Below are 18,919 nucleotides of genomic sequence, written 5' to 3'. Positions count from 1 at the left end.
TCACAGAATTATAGCTAATTGTTACTAAAGAATGTTAGGTCATATCTCCTTTGCCTGTGTGTGAGCACCACAGTGGATCAGAGCTAAATCTATAGCAGCACATGATCGCACACCTGCTGTGGCAGTGAAAGATAGATATGTTAATGGTGGAGTGCACACAGCTGTGCGCAGACTGCTTACAACCTCGGCCAAAGTTAAACATCAGCTGAAATGCTGTTTCGTGCCTGCACATATATCCCGTCCGATTGTAATAACAATCCGAAAGTATTCTCGCCTAGGGGATGTCTACATGCACCCCCACCACCACCCACACCACTGTCATTTTTTAAAGTTTTACTTATTTAGGCTGCATGTTCACTCTCCAAAAATGGAACTTTTCAACAAAATTGTCGAATGAAAAGATCCTTCTGAGCACTAAAGCAGAAGTTTGTAGGACTTTTTTTTTTCTTTTCTAAGCGTCCTCTACAGATGTACTGTGTAGATAAAGAACATTTTCTCTAGTTTTGCCAGCAGCATGATTTAATTCTGCCAACAGAGTGTAAAGCATGATTTATGCTTGGCTTTTGACAGATGTGGTTTTGGAAATTCATGTCCAGATCTGTGTTCTTCTTGTGGGTCATGAGCCAGTTTTAGTGTATAAACAAATGAAGAGGGGGAAAGAAAATGTAGGCATGGTGTCTTTGTCTCTTCAAGCTTCTAGACCATGCTTCCCATCAAGCCTCAGGCCAGTCCGTGGTCCTCTCTTGAACGGACTCCGTGCTTTGCCAGTCAGTAATGCAGAGAGCATGCTGAGCACTGCTGCAGCCCATTATGTGAGCCTCCCTCCCACATTAATAAGCACAATTCTCTGTGGATGGCCATTCTTTGGCGTATTGTCAGGGTAAGCGTATATAGCCTTCTGCTGCTAGGGGATGTATAGCTGCGGCAAAAATGCACTGCAGAAACGGAGACCTGGACTTGCATTTGATCATAAGGCCCTAAAAGAACAGATTAAATTACCAGAGCAGTAGCATCTACTCAAAGTATCTCGCACCTTCATTTGAGAAACATTGTCAAGATGGATTTGTAGCAGTTCTGTAACAGACATCAGTATAAGAGTAGTTTAAGCCCAGTCAGGTTTTATTAAATTTATTAAATGTTATGGCAAAATTTGATGGCACTGGTGAACATGTTGTATCCCATATGGAATACTACAAAAGAACACTTGGCACAAACACCATGATCAGCCCTCATTTGGAGAATGCTGTAAGCGGGAGACAGTTGTGATAAGAACAATGAATCCAAAACTGGAAACTGGCTCTAAAAATTCAAAATAAAAGTATACAGCAAGAGAACCATTCAATAGAATGCAACTGCATCATGGATATCTCAGAAGGCCCATCTCATGTCTTACTGTTAGTTGTAGTGTTGGTTTAAAAAAAGCAGTATTTGGTTAGCATTGTGTGCAGAAACTAATTTATAGAGGTTGACCCAAGCTCCTCTTTTGTGCAACAGCCATCTTGAAAAACAATAGCAGGAAGGCTTGAAACCTGAGAGGAACTGAATCTGCTGTTTACCATTTTTTCTCCTTCTTTATTCCACATTTCTTTTTTCCCCCCAGTTAAAAAGCTTGTTTTTGTGTCCAAGCGGAGCTGTAAAGTGATGTCTAAGCATTCCATGGCTGTGCAATAAGGCTCTCTTAACTGGACGCTGGGGGGCCGTTGTTTTGTACCGCTTGGAGAAATGCGCCCGGCAGAGGAAATCATGGCCACCCCGTGACCCTTCTCTGACCCGCGGTCCTCAAGGCCTAAATGAGGTGGGGGCTGCTTTAAGGTTAGAGGTTTAAGGGTAACAAATCATGCAACACTTTACTGCTATTTAAAAGTGGAGCGCCGAGGCTTGTGCAGGCCAGAGGAGTGCTGAACGGTCTAGAGGGTGGATGGGAGAGAAGGGTCAGTGATGGGTAAAGCTCCACTATAGTCCGCCCTGAGAGGAGCAGGTCAGAGCAGGTCTGGGCCCGATTAACAGCAGAGCAGAGGGAGAGAGGGGAAAGCTCTTGATCTCCCTCATATCTCACCATGGTACTCCAGTGCAGAGGGCCTGCACTCGTCTTTCATCCAGACAGCACGCAGAAGGAGGCTCCAAGAACGTCAACCTTTGTGCCCTTCCGTGTGGGGGGACTAGAAACTGGCTGTTTTTTTTCTTTAACCATATACACAATAACTTTTTACTTACTAATTCTGTCCTGAGATCTGTTTTGTTGCCTTCCATTTTATTTTTTTCTCCAAGAGATTCACTATAAAGCACTATGGCATAAGCATTACTCTCTTAAAAAAAAAAAAAGATACAGATATTTACAGATTCACTTTTATTGATTTCTTTGTTTTTAAGCCAACTTAATCACTGGGAGCACTCAAACTCATATGGCACATGGTAAACTTGTGATGTGTCCTAAATACAAAGTAGTTAGGGATCAGTAGACATGGTTCCAAATAGACTACACCCTATCAAGAGAGAGAGAAAGGGGTGAGTACAAAAGCTGGCCTCAGAAGAGTGTGTCCAGGTCAGTGTGTCGAAGGAGAGGGCTGTGATAAGAGGCACTATCTGCCAGGAGGCTCCCACAGAGCAACAGGGTCCAGGCTTACCCAGGCCCAGTCCAGGAAGAGTCCAGGCCTTCTAGCATTATTTTGTACAGAGGTACTATCCTGACCCTGATCCCCTGGAGTTCAACTGAAGTTCAGGGCAGATGTTTTCCAGAAACGTCACGCAGCGGGAAACCTAAATTGCTTCCGGATAAACGTCTCCACCGACAAATGCCCTAGTTGCCCCCCATCCACCCTCAGTGTAAGCCTTGGCTAGCATCAGCTTTCTCCCAACCTATGGCACAGAGTTATGATGTCTGAGGGGAAGCAGTCCTTGAGCAGGATCCCTCTGTCCCGTTGACAGTCCAGTTCTGCTATGAAGCCATACCAGTAGATGACCAGACCTGGGCCAAACCTGCAAATAAGGATTTCAGTTCAGAATGACCATAAAATACATGTTTACATTACAATTACAGTTCAGTACAATTGCTTCCAAACATCTACCATATAGAGGTCAAGTGGATTTTCTTGGCTAGTTTAGTCAAATGAAGAAAAAGTGCATATGAGAGGAGGTGGAGGAAAAACTATGCAGAACACTTGCTTTTGATCCACCCCTTTAGGAAACATGACTAAGAGTATAAAACAAAAGCCGTTGTCTGATAAGATCAGCAGACGATACATAAGCAGGATCTCTTTACAATGGGACTTCAACAATAATAACTCTAGAGAGGAACGGTGCTGGAGATTAGTGCTGCGGAGAAAGCCCAGAGTGAGTGGAGCGGAGAGGCCGTGATGGAGGAGAGCAGTCTTTCTCTAATAGTGCATCTGTCAGTGCACATCCAGTACTGTCCAGCTGTTTCATTCTCATGGACACTTAAAGTAAAGCCATTTTGCCTTGGCTCACATTGCACTTCTGGAGAGCTATAAATAACAGCACTCACCCGCTTGCTGAGAAAAGCTCCACTCAAACAATATTCAAATCTACCTTTTTCTGCCCCCTTCTCTTTACATCATCAAATTACATGTTTTCCTAGTCACATCACATGTCTACATACCCACTTAGAAAGCACAGAGGTAATTATAATAGGCTTTGCAGGAACATCAAAATGTTATTTCACAATTTTCTTGACATCCAATAAATCATTTCTGCAGCTATTTACTATGCCCTGAAGAAAGGTCGAGGAAAGATCACAGCTATTGTTTGAACTTCAAGATACAGGTATAAAGTCATATCATAGTTGAGCTTCTTTTTGTGTGAGTGCAGAGACACACGAGTCCAAACTGAAAATAGCATTATTTAGTGACATGCGATGTCCAGAGACAATAAATGAGTCTTAGAGGTCCCTACCAAGTCAGACAGGAAGCCGCCTGCCGGGCTGCACAGCGCAGCAGGAAGTTCAGCCCCTCAGGAACAGTCCATAAATCTCCAACTGTGATCAATCATGCCATCAGTAAAAAACTGCTGTCTCTGTCAACATCATAATCATGATTAGTGACATATTATCTACCTCTTCTACATCTCAACCACTCTAGTATGTCATCATCATCATCATCATCTTCCCCAAGTTGTTACAACCTTCATCATCATCTCCGTCAGGACTTCCTGACTGCTACACATTACTATATCTATAAATAATGAGCTGTTTGACCTGTGTTGGACGTGTTGGGGCAACTGAACTGTATAAATAATCCGAAACCCCAGCAGAGGTGCAGAGGCTGCAGCATGAAGAAAAGCGAGTACATGCGACTGCAGCCCTGCATTCCCTGTTTTACAGGCTGTGATTTACAGTCCAGTATCTCTGGGCAAACAGGCCAAAACTAACAGCCCTGGAGAGAGAGCCCACAGATGCACTGCAAGTTCACCACAAAGTCACACATAGCTGAGCCATTCAGCAGAACAGTCTGTAGGGTGCATTTTTTTCCTCCATACCACCCCTCCCCCCTTCCCCATCTTCCAACTCTAAAAGAGTCCCATATTCTGTTCCGTCGCTGTATGGATGGCCATTCTTTTTATGGAAATGTTATGGAAACAAAATCTAAACATTTACATTAGATAACTTTGGAGAGAGGTTAAGATAGACTTTTATTGAGCATTGGTGTGTATTGCTCCTTTCAGACAGTGAAGGTAGAGGGTGGTGTTGGAGGGGGCTGAGAGAGGGGAAAAAGCAACCTTCTGAAAAGGTTAAAACTGTACATCAACAGATAAGGCACCAGTATACACAATATATCATGTCCATGGGTTGTCGGGGCAGCTAAGCACAAATTGAAACAAGCAAAATTATAAACAATGGGGAACAGTGTCACCGCGGGTGTACAGTAAAGGAATGAAGTTTGAATTCTATTTTGAATTAATAAAGTCCATACCAAGGAGACCTTGAAAAAGGCAATACAAGGGATGGGTTGTTGGCAACGGAATGGGGGGAGGTAAAGGGCAAACATCAGGGGTTCCAGGTTAAGGAGACAGACTTGTGACCATTCCAAAATAAATAACAATAAGAATCTTCAATGAAAGGCTTCCATAAATAATGCAGTAAATGGCACAAGTCTCCAATCATAATTGCGGTCTATTATGCGGGCCAGTGCTCCATCACCTAAAGCTGGCACCCGCAACGCTCGGGGGAAGTCGGTGATCTTCCAATAAACATCTAACTGCGTAACGAGTTGGTGAAATTGTTTGTGAAATGTAGCTAATTTGGAGCGTGCTAGCATTGGCGGGTGGAGTGAGTGGGATGCCGTGGAGAGTGCTGCTGGCAGACACGCTGCCATTAGCTGTAACGAGCGGCCTGCATTTGATTTTGAAGCAGGTGCCATGCTGGTTAAAACGGCAGCTTAATGAGAGCACAGCACTTAAGAACAAAAACCCAAATGGAGGTGCTGAGAGAGTAAGCTGCCATTAGTGTGGCCTCCTCCCCCTCTCAATGCACACGTGTAATCGCAGCGTAATTAAATAACTAATTACAGCCCTCCACGGTGTCGTCTCAAGCTCTCCCCAGCAGCTCTTAGCAACATCCACAGAATACCTTTTCATCATAAAAGAACCTAAGGCCTGAACTGATGACTTCTGCAGTGAAACCAGTAGTACAAAGTTGATGTATGATCTGATGGAAGCAACAGCATGTCTAAATGTAATTTTAATAGTAGCACAACAACATAATGCACTACTGTGCACTACATGCTTAGCTTTAAATCAGTTGAAGCCATACCTTCTATTAGTGTCACAAAATAAAAATAAAGAAATGTTTGAGAAGATATTCTGAGATATGTGGGTACACTTTTTAATATTGCATATATCTGGTGAAGTGCTGACTTTCAAGATCCTGTGACTTGTTTTCTCCTGCACTACCTGTTCGGTATATGGGGACAGAAAATATAGGAGAGAGAGAGAGAGCGAGAGAGAGAGCAAGAGAGAGAGAGAGCTTGTGCTGTCACAGCTTTGGTCTGGCCTGGCTCTCGGCTGGTGATTAATTGGTGTTTATTTATAGGGCTTGAACTGGGTGACGGGGGTTGGGGCCGACTCAAGGCTGCGAGCAAGGCGATATCGGCAACAGAACCTCCATCTTACATGTTTTACTGGACCAGCCTGGGGCCCTGGATACAGCAGCATAGAGATAATACAAAAAGCTTCCACACAAACAGGATATTTAAAGAAGTATGGCCATGCCTGGACAGAACACTGCAGATTGTAAACAAGCACTGGTTCACTCTTCATAAATATCACAAACAGCCAACCAGCCATTAACATCCTCTCTGCTAAGAAAAACTCTTATTGTACTGGAAGCATTCAATTCTCTGAGGTATGTAAAACACAAACATAGGATTCTGATGAGCCATGCCTGGCCTCCAAAAGGATCTCTAAAAAGTAGCACTGAGAGCAGTGTGCCATTAAGATCCCATCTTGGGCCAGGTGTAATTTAACAGACCTTTTTATGTTCTCTTTCTGCCTCTGTCAATGAGGTTTTGAAAATGGGATGTGAAGCAGATGTCCCTACTTCTTGTTTGACGGCAGGGTGGTATTGAAATATACAGCCATAGCATGTCAATACACCTTGGGAGTTTAAAGGGGGTGTTTTATCTGTAAACCTTAGGAACCTCCATGACCCCGAGGACAAGAGCTGCCTAGGGTCCTCACATCTCGGCCCTCTTTCAGCCAAGCTGGCCATGGTAGAAGCAGCAAAGGCCCTGCCTACCACACATATTGATAACCTCATTAATGTGTGACGGTAAAGACCCTCATCCTTATCCAGCATACGGCTGTAATTGCGTAAAACCGCACAGCAGTCATTATCCTTCACTCATGTATTAATGATCGCCATGCTATTGGTGAGGTGAGATCCAATAAACACCTGGCCTGTCCGCGATAATGACTAAGGAGATGGCACTTCCAATTTTAGCCACCTAATTTCCTTTGAAATGACAGGGTGGAGAGATAAAGAGACACTGTCCGACACGAAACGGGTCAGTAATCAGGATAGGCTTATTCATGAATGCAGACATTAAGCAACAAATCAGTCTGAAAATGTAAAAAGTGAACTTAGAGCCATCCCCTTCATGCATTTGGTCTTTGTTAAAATTAAAAGCAGCTAGGACATGGAAAAGCACTGATGTTCTCTCCATGTCAGGAGGCAGTGTTTCCCGTTCCTGAAGTTGCCGGTGCCGTGCCCCGTACGGTTCAGATCTGCAGCGTCACGCTCAGACTCGCTCTGACACAAGCCTGCCTGCTATGGCTATGCGGTAAAACCAAACAACTGACAGCCTGACCCATGGCCTGTCAGAACACCGACGAAAGGGCCGCTCAGAGGAGCCTTTGTGACACTGACACCATGATGTTCTGATAAAAGATCTTCAGCAGAACATGTGCTGCTTGGTAAATGTTCCCCTACACAACAGTGATCCCCCTATCCAACTCCACCGTGATCAGGTTCCTTAGAGAACTGCGCTCACATAAGAGACTGACTCACCCTCTCACTCTGGATCAAGTGGCGGGTGACCTGGAGTTCAGCCGATCTTTAAGAGTAGTCTGTTCTCCATCACTCCAAGTGGCACTCTCCAAACGGACAAAAGCTTTCATTAAGACTTCCTAAGAGTGAATTCATTAAGAGATTATGATTCTGACAGCATTTTATTACAGGACCCCATTTCTAAGAAATTATGTATTGAATTGCCCATCGTAAAATCAACAATGGCAATTTTAATGTGTAGATATTCTAGCATTTTCAGGCACTGATCTTCTACATCTTAATTAAAAAAGATGCTTGGACCTCTACATAAGACATGTATAGAATGATAAAGAATATCCTAACCAGGCATAATGAAATATAAGCCATTCGTGAAATGTAAGAATTGCACCAGTGTTAATTTGCAGATGAGCATGTGTCAATAGGTATCTCTGCTTCGGTAGCATGATGAGGAAGTTAGCCCAATGATGAGCATCACTGGGACTACTGCGACAGTGTCAAGGGGATACAACCTCCTTTAACCTGTTATTCTGAACTCCCAGCAGCCACCATCCAATAATTACCAAGCCTCTCTTGGGGTAAAGGAACAAATCCCAGCGAATGGACTCCATTTTGTGTCAAGCAGGCCTTGCTACAGGCTGTGGCCTAATCCTGCCCTTAACCCTGCCTGCTAATGTGTTTCCAATTTATGATGATCCCCTCTGCAGCCATGGCGGTAATCAACAACAGTTTGGAGTGTAATCTAAGCCGGGTCTGACTGGGTTGGCCTAGGCGCCTCTGTGCTGGAGTGTCCAGCATCTCTGGTGCTCAGAGGGCTGCAGCAGACGTGTTCCATTCAGATAAACAAGCCTCCGCCTCTCAGGCTGCTGGGGACTACTCTGGTCTCTAACGGTTTGACTGACCTGACCTCACATGCACATATACAACATGAAGCCCCAGGCATACAGTGATTGTGAGATGCAGTATTTATCTTCTTCACTTTTCAGAAAAGTAGGACTTTTCTTTTAAATGTTACACGGCAACAAATTACCATCTTTGCATTCCAAACACCAAATTCATGTGGAAGAGGAGGAGGAGGAATGAATTACCACTGCTTATAAATAGGTGTGAAAGTTGGTGTCTGACACCCAAGGAGAAAAACCTGAGGGCAAAGGGCCCCTCAAAATAAGAGCAGTTAGAAAAAAAAGAAGGTCTGTGGGAAAACAGACCTGGCTTTCATCCAAGTCGCCACCTTTGGAAGTGCTCAGTGGTGTTACCACCACTAAATCAACATGTCAGCACCATGGCATCTGAACTTTTCTTGCAGTCCATATTGCTTACAGCTATTCAGCAACTGTAATGAATTGTTACTGCAGCCACCCTGGTGCAAAAACAAGGAGACGAGAAAGAAAGGTGTAAAGAAATTAAACAGTACCTCCTCTACTCAGAAATAACTGTTGTCCACCAATTAAATTCTGTAATTATCACAATGCAGCCATGAAGTGTCAGCATGGTCTACTGGTAAAAGAGGCCTGAAGAGTTAGACCTTGACTACATCTTGAGAAGTGGATTTGGAAGTGATGTGGGGAAGAGGAAGGTCAATGGACAACCAGGTGCTAACTCAGCATCATGTTTACATTCCTGGGGTAATTTTAGCCCAATGGGAATACACAATGGCCACAATGTCACTGTTGGGCCATCACCAGCCAATAAGCCCAACATAAAACCCTTAGGTTTGTGGGTGGCACAGTAAGAAGGTGCACACACAAAAACAACTACAAATAATGACACGTACAAACTGAAAAGACTTGCCTTAGGACTGCCCTTTCAGTGTACTTTCTTTACCTTTCTTAAGAACATGTTCGTAACAAACATTTGATAAGATTTTATAAATTCAGTAATTAAATTATTCTAAAACAGAATAGTCATTTGAATAATCAGAACTTTTATCAAGCCATGTATATTAGCTTGTCACCAGCACAAACTGTATACACACACACACACACACACACACACAGCAATTTTGCACAGCTTGACGGATTCACAATTTGCAGCAACAGTATCTGTATTAATCCAGGTGCAGTGCAAGTAAGTTTTCAGCTTCTCTGAACTGCTTGATAGCTATTCTTTTGCATTTATTACTGAAAATAAACGAAAGTGTACAGGCTGTCTAGCTGTCCAGAGCTGTAAGAAAACTATTCAGACTGCACCAGGTGATAAAGCAGACATGGTGGATTCTATGGTATAAAACAATTCTGAGTATCTTAAAAATCTTAATCAGTCCCCAATTCACAACTTAACTGCTGTGTACATTTCTAAGACAATGTTTAAAAAGTCACAATTTGCAAAGACAAATAGTTTTATTACAGATTTTTTATTACCTTATAATAATTCAAGTTTTATTACAAAAAAAATAATAAATAGAATTTATGCAATTGTGCAAAGCATTTTTTGTAATAATAGCTTGACAGCTAAAATAATGATACTAACAACAATAATAATGAACAAATGCAGCAAAACGTTTTTCCATTTATTAAAGAGATATATGTATTCAGCTTTTTTATTCTTACAGAATATTTAAATATTCAAGGTAATATTTTATAAAATACACAAAAATTACAATATGTCTTTGTTACTCAGTAATATATCTGGAATCCATTAACAAAAACCAAGTGATCAATATTATATTATTACACACTAATTATAATGTGTAAATATAAAAATTCTTAATTCTTGACATGCTAACAGATCTAGCATCAGAGAAAGAAGGAACTAGTGCACTGGGTAGGCTCTGTTACAGATATTCATGAGGTAGCTAGTATTTTTTCAGATGATCTAGGGTGCAAATCAAATTTCACTGTCATTTTAAAAAATTTGCAAAGCAAATAAAACATGAGTGGGACCACAGCCTCTAGTGTGATGATGGTGGCCAGGTCTCCAACTCCTCACACTTGCAGCACTGTGGGGTTTCAAAGACAACATGGAGGCTCCTCTGAGTGGACTGGCCTCACTAATTAGCCAGGGGATCAAACTGGAAGTTAAATACTCTGAAACACGTAATGGAAGAATGAAAGGGTAACGTGCAGGGGTCAGGCCGACGCCAAACACTGCTCCTCAGGCAATCTGGTATTGATTTTCACTCGTTTAGAGGGTGAGGGGCTGAGGATGGGGGAAAGGCAGTCAGGGCACTGGGCTCTAGGGCTGTCATGCTGATAGTTTAACCCCGTTTTCCAAAGGAAACAAACAGGACCATCTCCTCAGTTGACAGCACTGATCTGTGGTGCGATGACACTACAAATCCCTGCACAATGCTCCACTCTTCCTAGAGGGAGAGGGAGGCTCTGGGACATGAGTGGACAGACCCTGCGCACAGCAGGCCTTGGCCAAGAGCAGGCCACCACTAGCCTGCCGAACAAACAGCATGACATGCTGGTTTACAGGTGCTCAGTGAACCAAGATGGAACTGAGCTGAGTGCAACATGAGTAGCCCTTTGTAATCCAGCATAAGGTCAGCAAAGAGACTCTGTAGTGGGCAGCATAGCAGATATTACTGTAAGAAAAATGAAAAGAAAGGATCTGAAACAGCAGTGAGAAGACGAAAGTAAATTATTAGTATAGATCATGGCTAAAACTGCTGTACATAAGCACCCAGCAGACCGAGGCCAGGGAGAAGGGCGCATCTCTTTGTGTGGGTGGTCAGTTACCACAAACATTACCCCACAAAAACATGCTGCCTTGTTCCTCCTTATCGCCTTGTATTCTGTCAGGGGCGGAGGGGCAACAGCTTTTGGTCATTTTTTCCCCCTCTGATGTTCCTAAACACTTGGAAAAAAGGCTACTTTTCACTTTTCTCCTCAAATTGCCTCATCTCTCCATCAGAATGCCAAAGGGGACTCCATTAGCCAGGCCCAGACAGACCCCCACCCGCACTCAATTTAGCCAGCCTCTCTGTCCTGAGAAGCCTGTCCACGTCAAATTAGAGTGGGCCCCCACTGTCCTTATTATGTCTTGGGAAAATGCCATCATGACTGATGCTACAGGGTCCCTCGCTTGTCACAAGTTGTCAGCCAGACGTGGAGTTTGGATACACATAGCTGACAGGTAATCTTAATGTCTTCAATTATCCCAATTAGTCCTGTCATAAACAATTTGATAAGTGCTCACCCAATGCAAACAGATAAACACACACTCACCATCCACAAGAAAGCCAGAGAACCAAAGAGTGCGGATGGGTGCACGTTAATGAGAATTGTAATAGGTTTATCAGTGACAAAGCACAAGGCTTCTCTTTTGTCTCCCAGTGTCCCCGCTGCTCAGCTGTGCACTGCTCTCTGCTACCTGGTCACTTCAAATTGTACCATCTCCTTTCATTAGCACATAGCCTAGTGAGAATCTGAAAGGCTGTGACAAAATTAATTTAAAGGGAGTGGGAGCAGATTGCCTGAAGCAGGTGCTATAAGGGAGATAAAACAAATCTGTGTGACACTGTGCATGTGCATCTTTACTTCAGTGGTGGTAAAACGAGTTTTCAAAATTTGCATTTTTCTTGTTTTTTTTTATAGAATTATGGCTTAAAAAAATAAAAATAATATATATATATATATATATATATATATATATATATATATATATATATATATATATATATATATATATATATATATAAAATCAATATTGCCTAAATATTTGTTCAAAGAACACCTAATGATACTTCTGTATGAGTAAGTCTATTTCATGTAGTACTGATCAAATCCACTCCATCCTTACACATCATCAGTTACTAGTCAATTCAAGTTAAGTCAGTTTATTTATATAGCACTTTTTACAACAGGTGTTGTCACAAAACAGGTGTGCAGAAAAACCCCAGTCCAAGCTCCAATGAGCAAGCCGGTGGCAACAGTGGCAAGGAAAAACTCCCTAAGAGCAAAAGGAAGAAACCGTGAGAGGAATCAAGAAGGGAACCCATCCTGGTCAACATTAGATAGCAAAACAACAACATGAGCAATATGTGCAAGGATTAAACATGGAAGAGCTGTGTTTCTATCCAGCTGTCAAATTAAAGTCAAGTGAACAGGTGAAATTTTACAAAAAGAATAGCTCAAATTAGACAAGTTTGGTACAAAAAAACTCTAAATGGTACATTAATAAAACATCTAAGTAATATGGGACAGAGAGAATTTTTAAACTTTTTAACGTTTTGTTTAATTTTACATTTATATTTGACACTAAGAGCAAAAAATGGCAAAATGCAAGGGAAATTGCTGAGAAAATGGAGGTTTATTTTAATTTCTTCATTAGTGCAATGAAGAAACTGGACAAAGCCAAAAATACCTGATCAGTCACATGCCAACTCACATTTACAGTATTTTAGTGTAAATGCTTTTTTTTTTAATCATCACAACATATCCCATTTTTTTCTGGCAAAAAATTAAGCTCACCTAAAGTACACAGAGAAACTTATGGTTAGCAATTTTATTTCATACTTTATTTAATAACAAATTGTCATTCAATATGCCAAATATACATAAAAACATATGAATGAAAACCTAGCTATAATACCAGTCAGAGCAAAACTCTCTACTTTGTCCTTTTTAAATGTTTTTTTTTAATATACCGAATCCTCTACAATTTCAGACTCACAATTTAATAATATTTTGTTCTCTTGCAAAATTTAAATAATTTGTCCAAAATTACTTATTAATTGTCTAAGATAATATTAACCAGTGGCCTGACTCAAATGGCTGATGGAGGTTCAAGGTCAGCATCAATTGCATGAAACTGCTATGATCTATATAGCTTTATATCTATGATCTATATAGCATTTGAAATACACAAAACGCACACAGTAATCAAATGTGCCAAGCTCTGCTGGATTGGCCATTTACAGGAAAAAACTGACAAAGTGAAAACAAAATGACAGACCCCAGACAACATGACTGCTGTGAGTGACCAACATCCTCAGCCGCGCAGCTCTCTAGAGCAGGTGCCCGATGAGTACCGGTCTTGTGCATGTCAGTGGCGATTATAGAAGGCGTGGTAGATCCACAGTGGACCCCTGTCTCAGCTCCTGACCCCCACCCCAAGTGACTACCGAAACGGTGAACGGGTGGAGGGTGGGGGGGTGTGAGCGGGAGAAGGCCCGTCACAGGGAAGTTGTAATAGGAAATTGCTTTTGGCAACTATTTGTTCAGCACCAGAATCATTTTTTTTGTGCCAACATAGCGAGCCCCATTGGAAAACAGGGCAGGTCTCCCTAATGAGTAATCTATTTCAAAGCAGTCTTGTCTGGGCATGACAGTTTACTGAGAGGCTTGAAGAACTGGTAATTACCAGTGTTACGGGGCAATTAATGCATATTACACTGCGGCACTCACGGCGGCGACTGTCAGCTCCCCAATAAAAATGAGCACTCTTCAGCTAAAGGGTGACATTAATTGGACCTTTAATGACTATGCACAGGAACCAAGCCAAATAGGAACAAAACAGGGGACTCTGCCTGACTTCAGGAGTGGGGTGGAAATTGTACTAAAAATGAGATTAATTGCTGTTGAGAGGCAAAAAAAAGAATAGGGAAAGAATAAAAAAAAAAGGATGAAATTATAGGGTTTGGAGAGCAGAGTGTTCTTGTTGCAATGACAATTCTTAATTATCTTATATATTCTTTATGTTTAGAGACAAGTTTGCAGGTCTATATATAAGGTTAATGTGCAGCATGCTACACTTGCCCAAATTGGAAAAAAGGAATTGCTATTTGAAACGCTAAATATCTCACTGAACGACAGCACTTCGAGGTCCATACACATAGCAAAAGAAAAAAAAACTGCTGATTCCCTGTCCCTCCCAGGCCCCTAAAGAGGCGATGCATATTGGTGCAATAATGAGTGGAGAGCCACTTGAGCAAAGCAGGGTAAAAAAAAAAAAAAAAAAAAGCCAAAAGCCTATTGTCTGTGATGAAGTGACCTGAGTGGAAGAAGCTTAATTAGCAGGGGAATCAAGTGTGCTTCAACTCCCTACACCTTCAAAAAGACTCAGTCCTCGAGAGCATTTTAAAAACATTCTGGAAAAAAAAGAAAAAAGAAAGAAAAACAAGCTTTCATCAACGCAGAGCAGAAATTGGTGAAACTTCAGGACTTGCCAGCATGTTTGTTTATGAGCAGGATCAACACGCTGGCCATATTAAGTAGCCTTGATTAATGCTGTTTATCTGCACGTAGTCTACCTGAATATGCAAACGTACAAATCAAAAATATTCACATGCAAAACATGCAGACATTTGCATGCATTTTTGATTTGGTGTTTCCACAGCACTTAAAATATGCGGTAAGAAGGAGTGCAGCGCTGCCTAGTGTGCTGTCACGCTGCACACTCACACTGTCATTGGTGATGATAGAACTTCCCAGCTTCAAAGCAGCTTTGCGTTGGGAAGGAGAAGGAGCAAATATTTGAATTGCAAAACCACATCATCTTCCAATGGGAGAAAATTCAAGACAACTACCAAGAGTTAAAGACCTACATTTCCCCTGAACAAGCGAACCTTCCACAAACTGTTAAAAGGGGAGGCTAAAACGTATTCAGTATAAGCACCTCTCTCGGTAATTTAGCACATCTAAATTTGTGTAATGGGATGTGACATTTCAGAAAGAGACTTGGAAATAAATATATATACACATTTTATATACATAAAATGCATGTGTGTGTGTGCGAGGAGTACTACTTGAGGAGGAGTACTTGACACAATTTTGATTATGGACTGAAGTATAATTACTTAAGCCATCCTTATGGAGTGCAAGAGTCAGAAATCACGTGAAATTCCACTGTCACTTCTGCTCCAGTCAGTAGCTACAGTTTCAAACCTTGAAGGAAGCACTTGGTCACAGAATGAAAAGGTTGTTTACTCAAGTCCATTCACCAAGGTATTTTGCAGATTTTACAAGTATGAAAAAGGCTACTGTCGACTTTAAGCCACTCAGGGAACCTCGGAAAGGACTGGCCATAAATATTCTGAAAAGAAACGTTATGAATCACAGCATATCTGAAAGAAGGATTTCTTAATTTTCATGCCAGAAAAAATGACATTTAAGCTTCAGGACTGTCTAGCCATGGACAGCATTTATGGCAATAATTACTCATCTTCATCCCACTGAAAAAACACTTTTTAAATTGCAAAAATACTGACATGGAATATCATGAAATATGTATAAATTCGTATTACAGGAAGAAATGTTAGTACCACTTGGCATATTCCAGAAAACAAGAGACTAAAGGACATTTGGAAAATATTTTGTGCATTACATTCCAAATGTCTACGTAAGGACTAAAGAAAACAGATTGCTCTCTGTCACTGAAGATTTTGTCAATGTAGCAGGGATTTATAGCTACACATGTGAATACCTACAAAACTGCAGTTCTAAAATTTTTAACGATAAAGACAGCTACTGCAGGGAGTCTGGTAACGGTGTCGCATAGCAGCAGTCTTGGGCACCTGGAACAGTGCTGCTCAGTTATTTTGATGCATGCTGGTGTCCTGTACTTTCTGAAGCAGTCTCATGTCGCTGTGTTCCAACACCACACCATACCGCACCCCACCCCTCCCCTCACACCCAGCCTACGTGTAGACAGTCTGGAGACAGACACAGGCAGAAATCAAAAGCCTGGATGATGGATAACTTTAGTGTGCAATGACCTCTGTCACAGGGGTTTGCCCTAAATCAATCTGAGCGATAAGGACCCCCTTGCCGACAATGCGCACCTTGGTATGTTCAGCAACGACCCTTATCTTTGGCGGGAGGAAGTCTGAGTAATAACTACAGACAAGCTACGACAAAACCACTAAGCCCGCATTGTCAAACACAATTTACTATGTATACTCCACCTCCTCTGGTACTGTTAAAACAGTCATTACAGGCGCACGGGTGATAGGAGCTTGTGTTTACGGCCAGGCCTCTGTACGTCTGGCTAGGAGAGGAGAGGAGTGGCTGGGACTGGAGGTCAGTTGGTGGTGGCGGGCCCAAAGAAAGAGGAAGAAGGCCCTGGGGCTTTGGGTTCTCCACGTCAACCCGGCGTGGGCTGCCTTCGTTTGCAGTGATACATGCAGGGAAAGGTTGGAGGTTGAAGTTGAGAGGAGGGCCAACAGGAAAAAGGGACTGAACGCTTTGGGAAGATTACAGCACTTAACATGTTAAGACCTCTTAGTAGTTTCTCATTCATCCCCTCCTTCTTCCTTTTTTGGACAGGGAAAGTATAACTTTCCATGCAGTGGCATCAAAATCGGAGAAACAGACCAAACATGACATCAAATGTCACGTCTGGTCTGTTTACGTGACCCCTTTCTGCCAGAGTCAACTGTTTCAAATAGTCCAGCTTTTAAAATGCTGATTAAAATGTTTGCTTTCTCATTCAAAATGACATTTGACAACGTTAGTAATATTTCAGCTAACTGCAAAAACATTCTCCTAGGCTATGACAATTTTTTTCCATTGCTTGGACAGGCGCAGGTAACCTCCACTGAAAGTTTCCCATGAACTCAGGAATATGAAGCGACAACACAACGGCAGAGAAAGAGGTCTGAAGGTTTAAACCAGAGTGTTTGGTTTCACCCAGGCAGCTAAAGCAAAATGTTTTGGAATCATTATTCAAAGAGTTTATCCCCTCACTAATTCAAACCACAACGACTGCTCAAAACAGAGGCTACAGTCGTTTTTGACCACAGCTTGGTCCTTCACCGGGACTCTGGGGGTGCTGCGGACTGTCAGCAGTTCCACGGATTGAGTTCCACTCACTGCTAAAGCCCCTTATTGCCAAATTAGGTGAGGTACACTGGCTGAACAGTGCAAATGCGTTAAAAAACTATTCTCAAAATTATTAAAACAAACCATATATGATAAAAAAATATTAAATCCTGCTGTCACATTGGTGATTTATCATTAAAATTTATGACTGGGTTTGAAGAAACATCAATATTCTTAGGCACATTTCACATACTTTCTGCCAGTGTAGCTTTGACAGAAGACCACAATGTCCTGAGAGCAGGAGAATTTGGGGGATTAAGAAGTGCCCACACTCAGTCTGAAGTTAATAGTTTTCACATTCATTACAATCACGGAGGAAGAGAATCCAAGCAGTCAGGCAGGACATTGAGCCAGTCTCAACTAGCCACAGCTGCAGAGAAATTGAAGTGGCAGGTTCTATCAGATAGCTTTCACCAGACAGCTCCATTTTCCTCAGGATTTTAGTCAGGCAGACATATAAACTCATAACAGCAATAAGAGTTTTCGCTCAAAATATAGGACCTGATGTGTGCTTGAGCTAGGGTGCAACAAGCATAAAGTGCAAGCACAATGGGCAATAAAAGATCTCTCAGGTTTAATGGTGGATTATTCCGACATCACTGCAGACATTATTCAACGGAGTGGCAAAGTTTTGCACTGCTTCTTTGATCCAGTATGGTAGCAGGGATGGGGCATCATCATCACCACCATCATCATCAACCTGCTGCCCATGCTAAAACACAGCACAGTGATGACATGTAGAGCAGGAACACACATCCATGCAACTCTGTGCACTCTACTGTACAAAACAAAAGGGGTGCACTATGGCCCTGCTTTATGGCACATAAAAGAACAAAGGCCACCACTGGGCCATATTGGCAACCGTTCATCAAAAGGGGCCGAATGCTTTAAACTGATTATACATACATGTCCTGATAGATATTAAACATTAGTTTGAATTGATGAGTGGCATCAAAGGTCAGTGTTCTAGTTCTCATCTGTCTCTGATTAAGCTTTGACCAATGGCTTTTAGCTGTGTTTAAGCTACAAGGCAATCAAGAAGCAAGAGAAGGACTTGAAACTAAAACCAGAAATATGAGGAGGTAAGAACAGATACAGTCACATACTTTCCTTGTAAAAAGGAGAACTATGCTGGGTGTTTTTAACATTTAAAAACTGAACACAAATTGAGACAGAAAGAAATCTGTCACTCTGAACATTTGTTAGCAGGTTTGTCGATCTTTCCACTGACTTTCAAAAGTTAACAAATCATTAAAAATGGAATGCATGTTTTTTTTTTTTTTTTTACATTTAGGCTGTCAAATGATTAAACTAATTAATTGTGATTAGTCACATTTTTGTGGAGTTAATAACGATTAATCAGATTTGGCTTACTCATTCAAAATCATGTATTTACCACCACAATAGATCTGAATAAAGCAGTCAAGATGTGACTGAAGTGTAGACTTTAATTCAAGGGGTATAACAAAATATTGCATTAAATGTTTTTTTTAAAAAAAAAAAAAAAATAGTCCCTCCATTTTCACAGGCCCAGAAGTAACTGGACAGTTGACAGATTTCAGTCAGATTCATGGCCATGTGTTACCTGTTTCCCTCATTATTTCAGGAGAAATTAAGGAGATAAAAGGTCTACAGT

At 41.7% G+C, this 18,919-nt stretch overlaps 1 protein-coding gene across 2 annotated transcripts in view; it reads right to left on the bottom strand.

Moving 5' to 3' along the window:
* Window positions 1-2,332: 2,332 nt before the first annotated feature.
* Window positions 2,333-18,919, bottom strand: part of cdin1 (CDAN1 interacting nuclease 1) — a 69,796-nt gene continuing 53,209 nt past the window's right edge. For both annotated transcript variants that reach the window (XM_017690906.1, XM_037541723.1), the window contains exon 12: window positions 2,333-2,976. In XM_017690906.1, coding sequence (XP_017546395.1) covers window positions 2,841-2,976 — 136 coding nt within the window. In that variant the 3' untranslated portion in view covers window positions 2,333-2,840. The remainder of the gene's footprint in view (window positions 2,977-18,919) is intronic.

The sequence above is a fragment of the Pygocentrus nattereri genome, chromosome 10 (genome assembly GCF_015220715.1).
Source record: "Pygocentrus nattereri isolate fPygNat1 chromosome 10, fPygNat1.pri, whole genome shotgun sequence".
Taxonomy (NCBI): domain Eukaryota; kingdom Metazoa; phylum Chordata; class Actinopteri; order Characiformes; family Serrasalmidae; genus Pygocentrus; species Pygocentrus nattereri.
The sequence above is the reverse complement of the archived record's forward strand: the minus strand, read 5'-3'. Positions and strand labels throughout refer to the sequence as shown.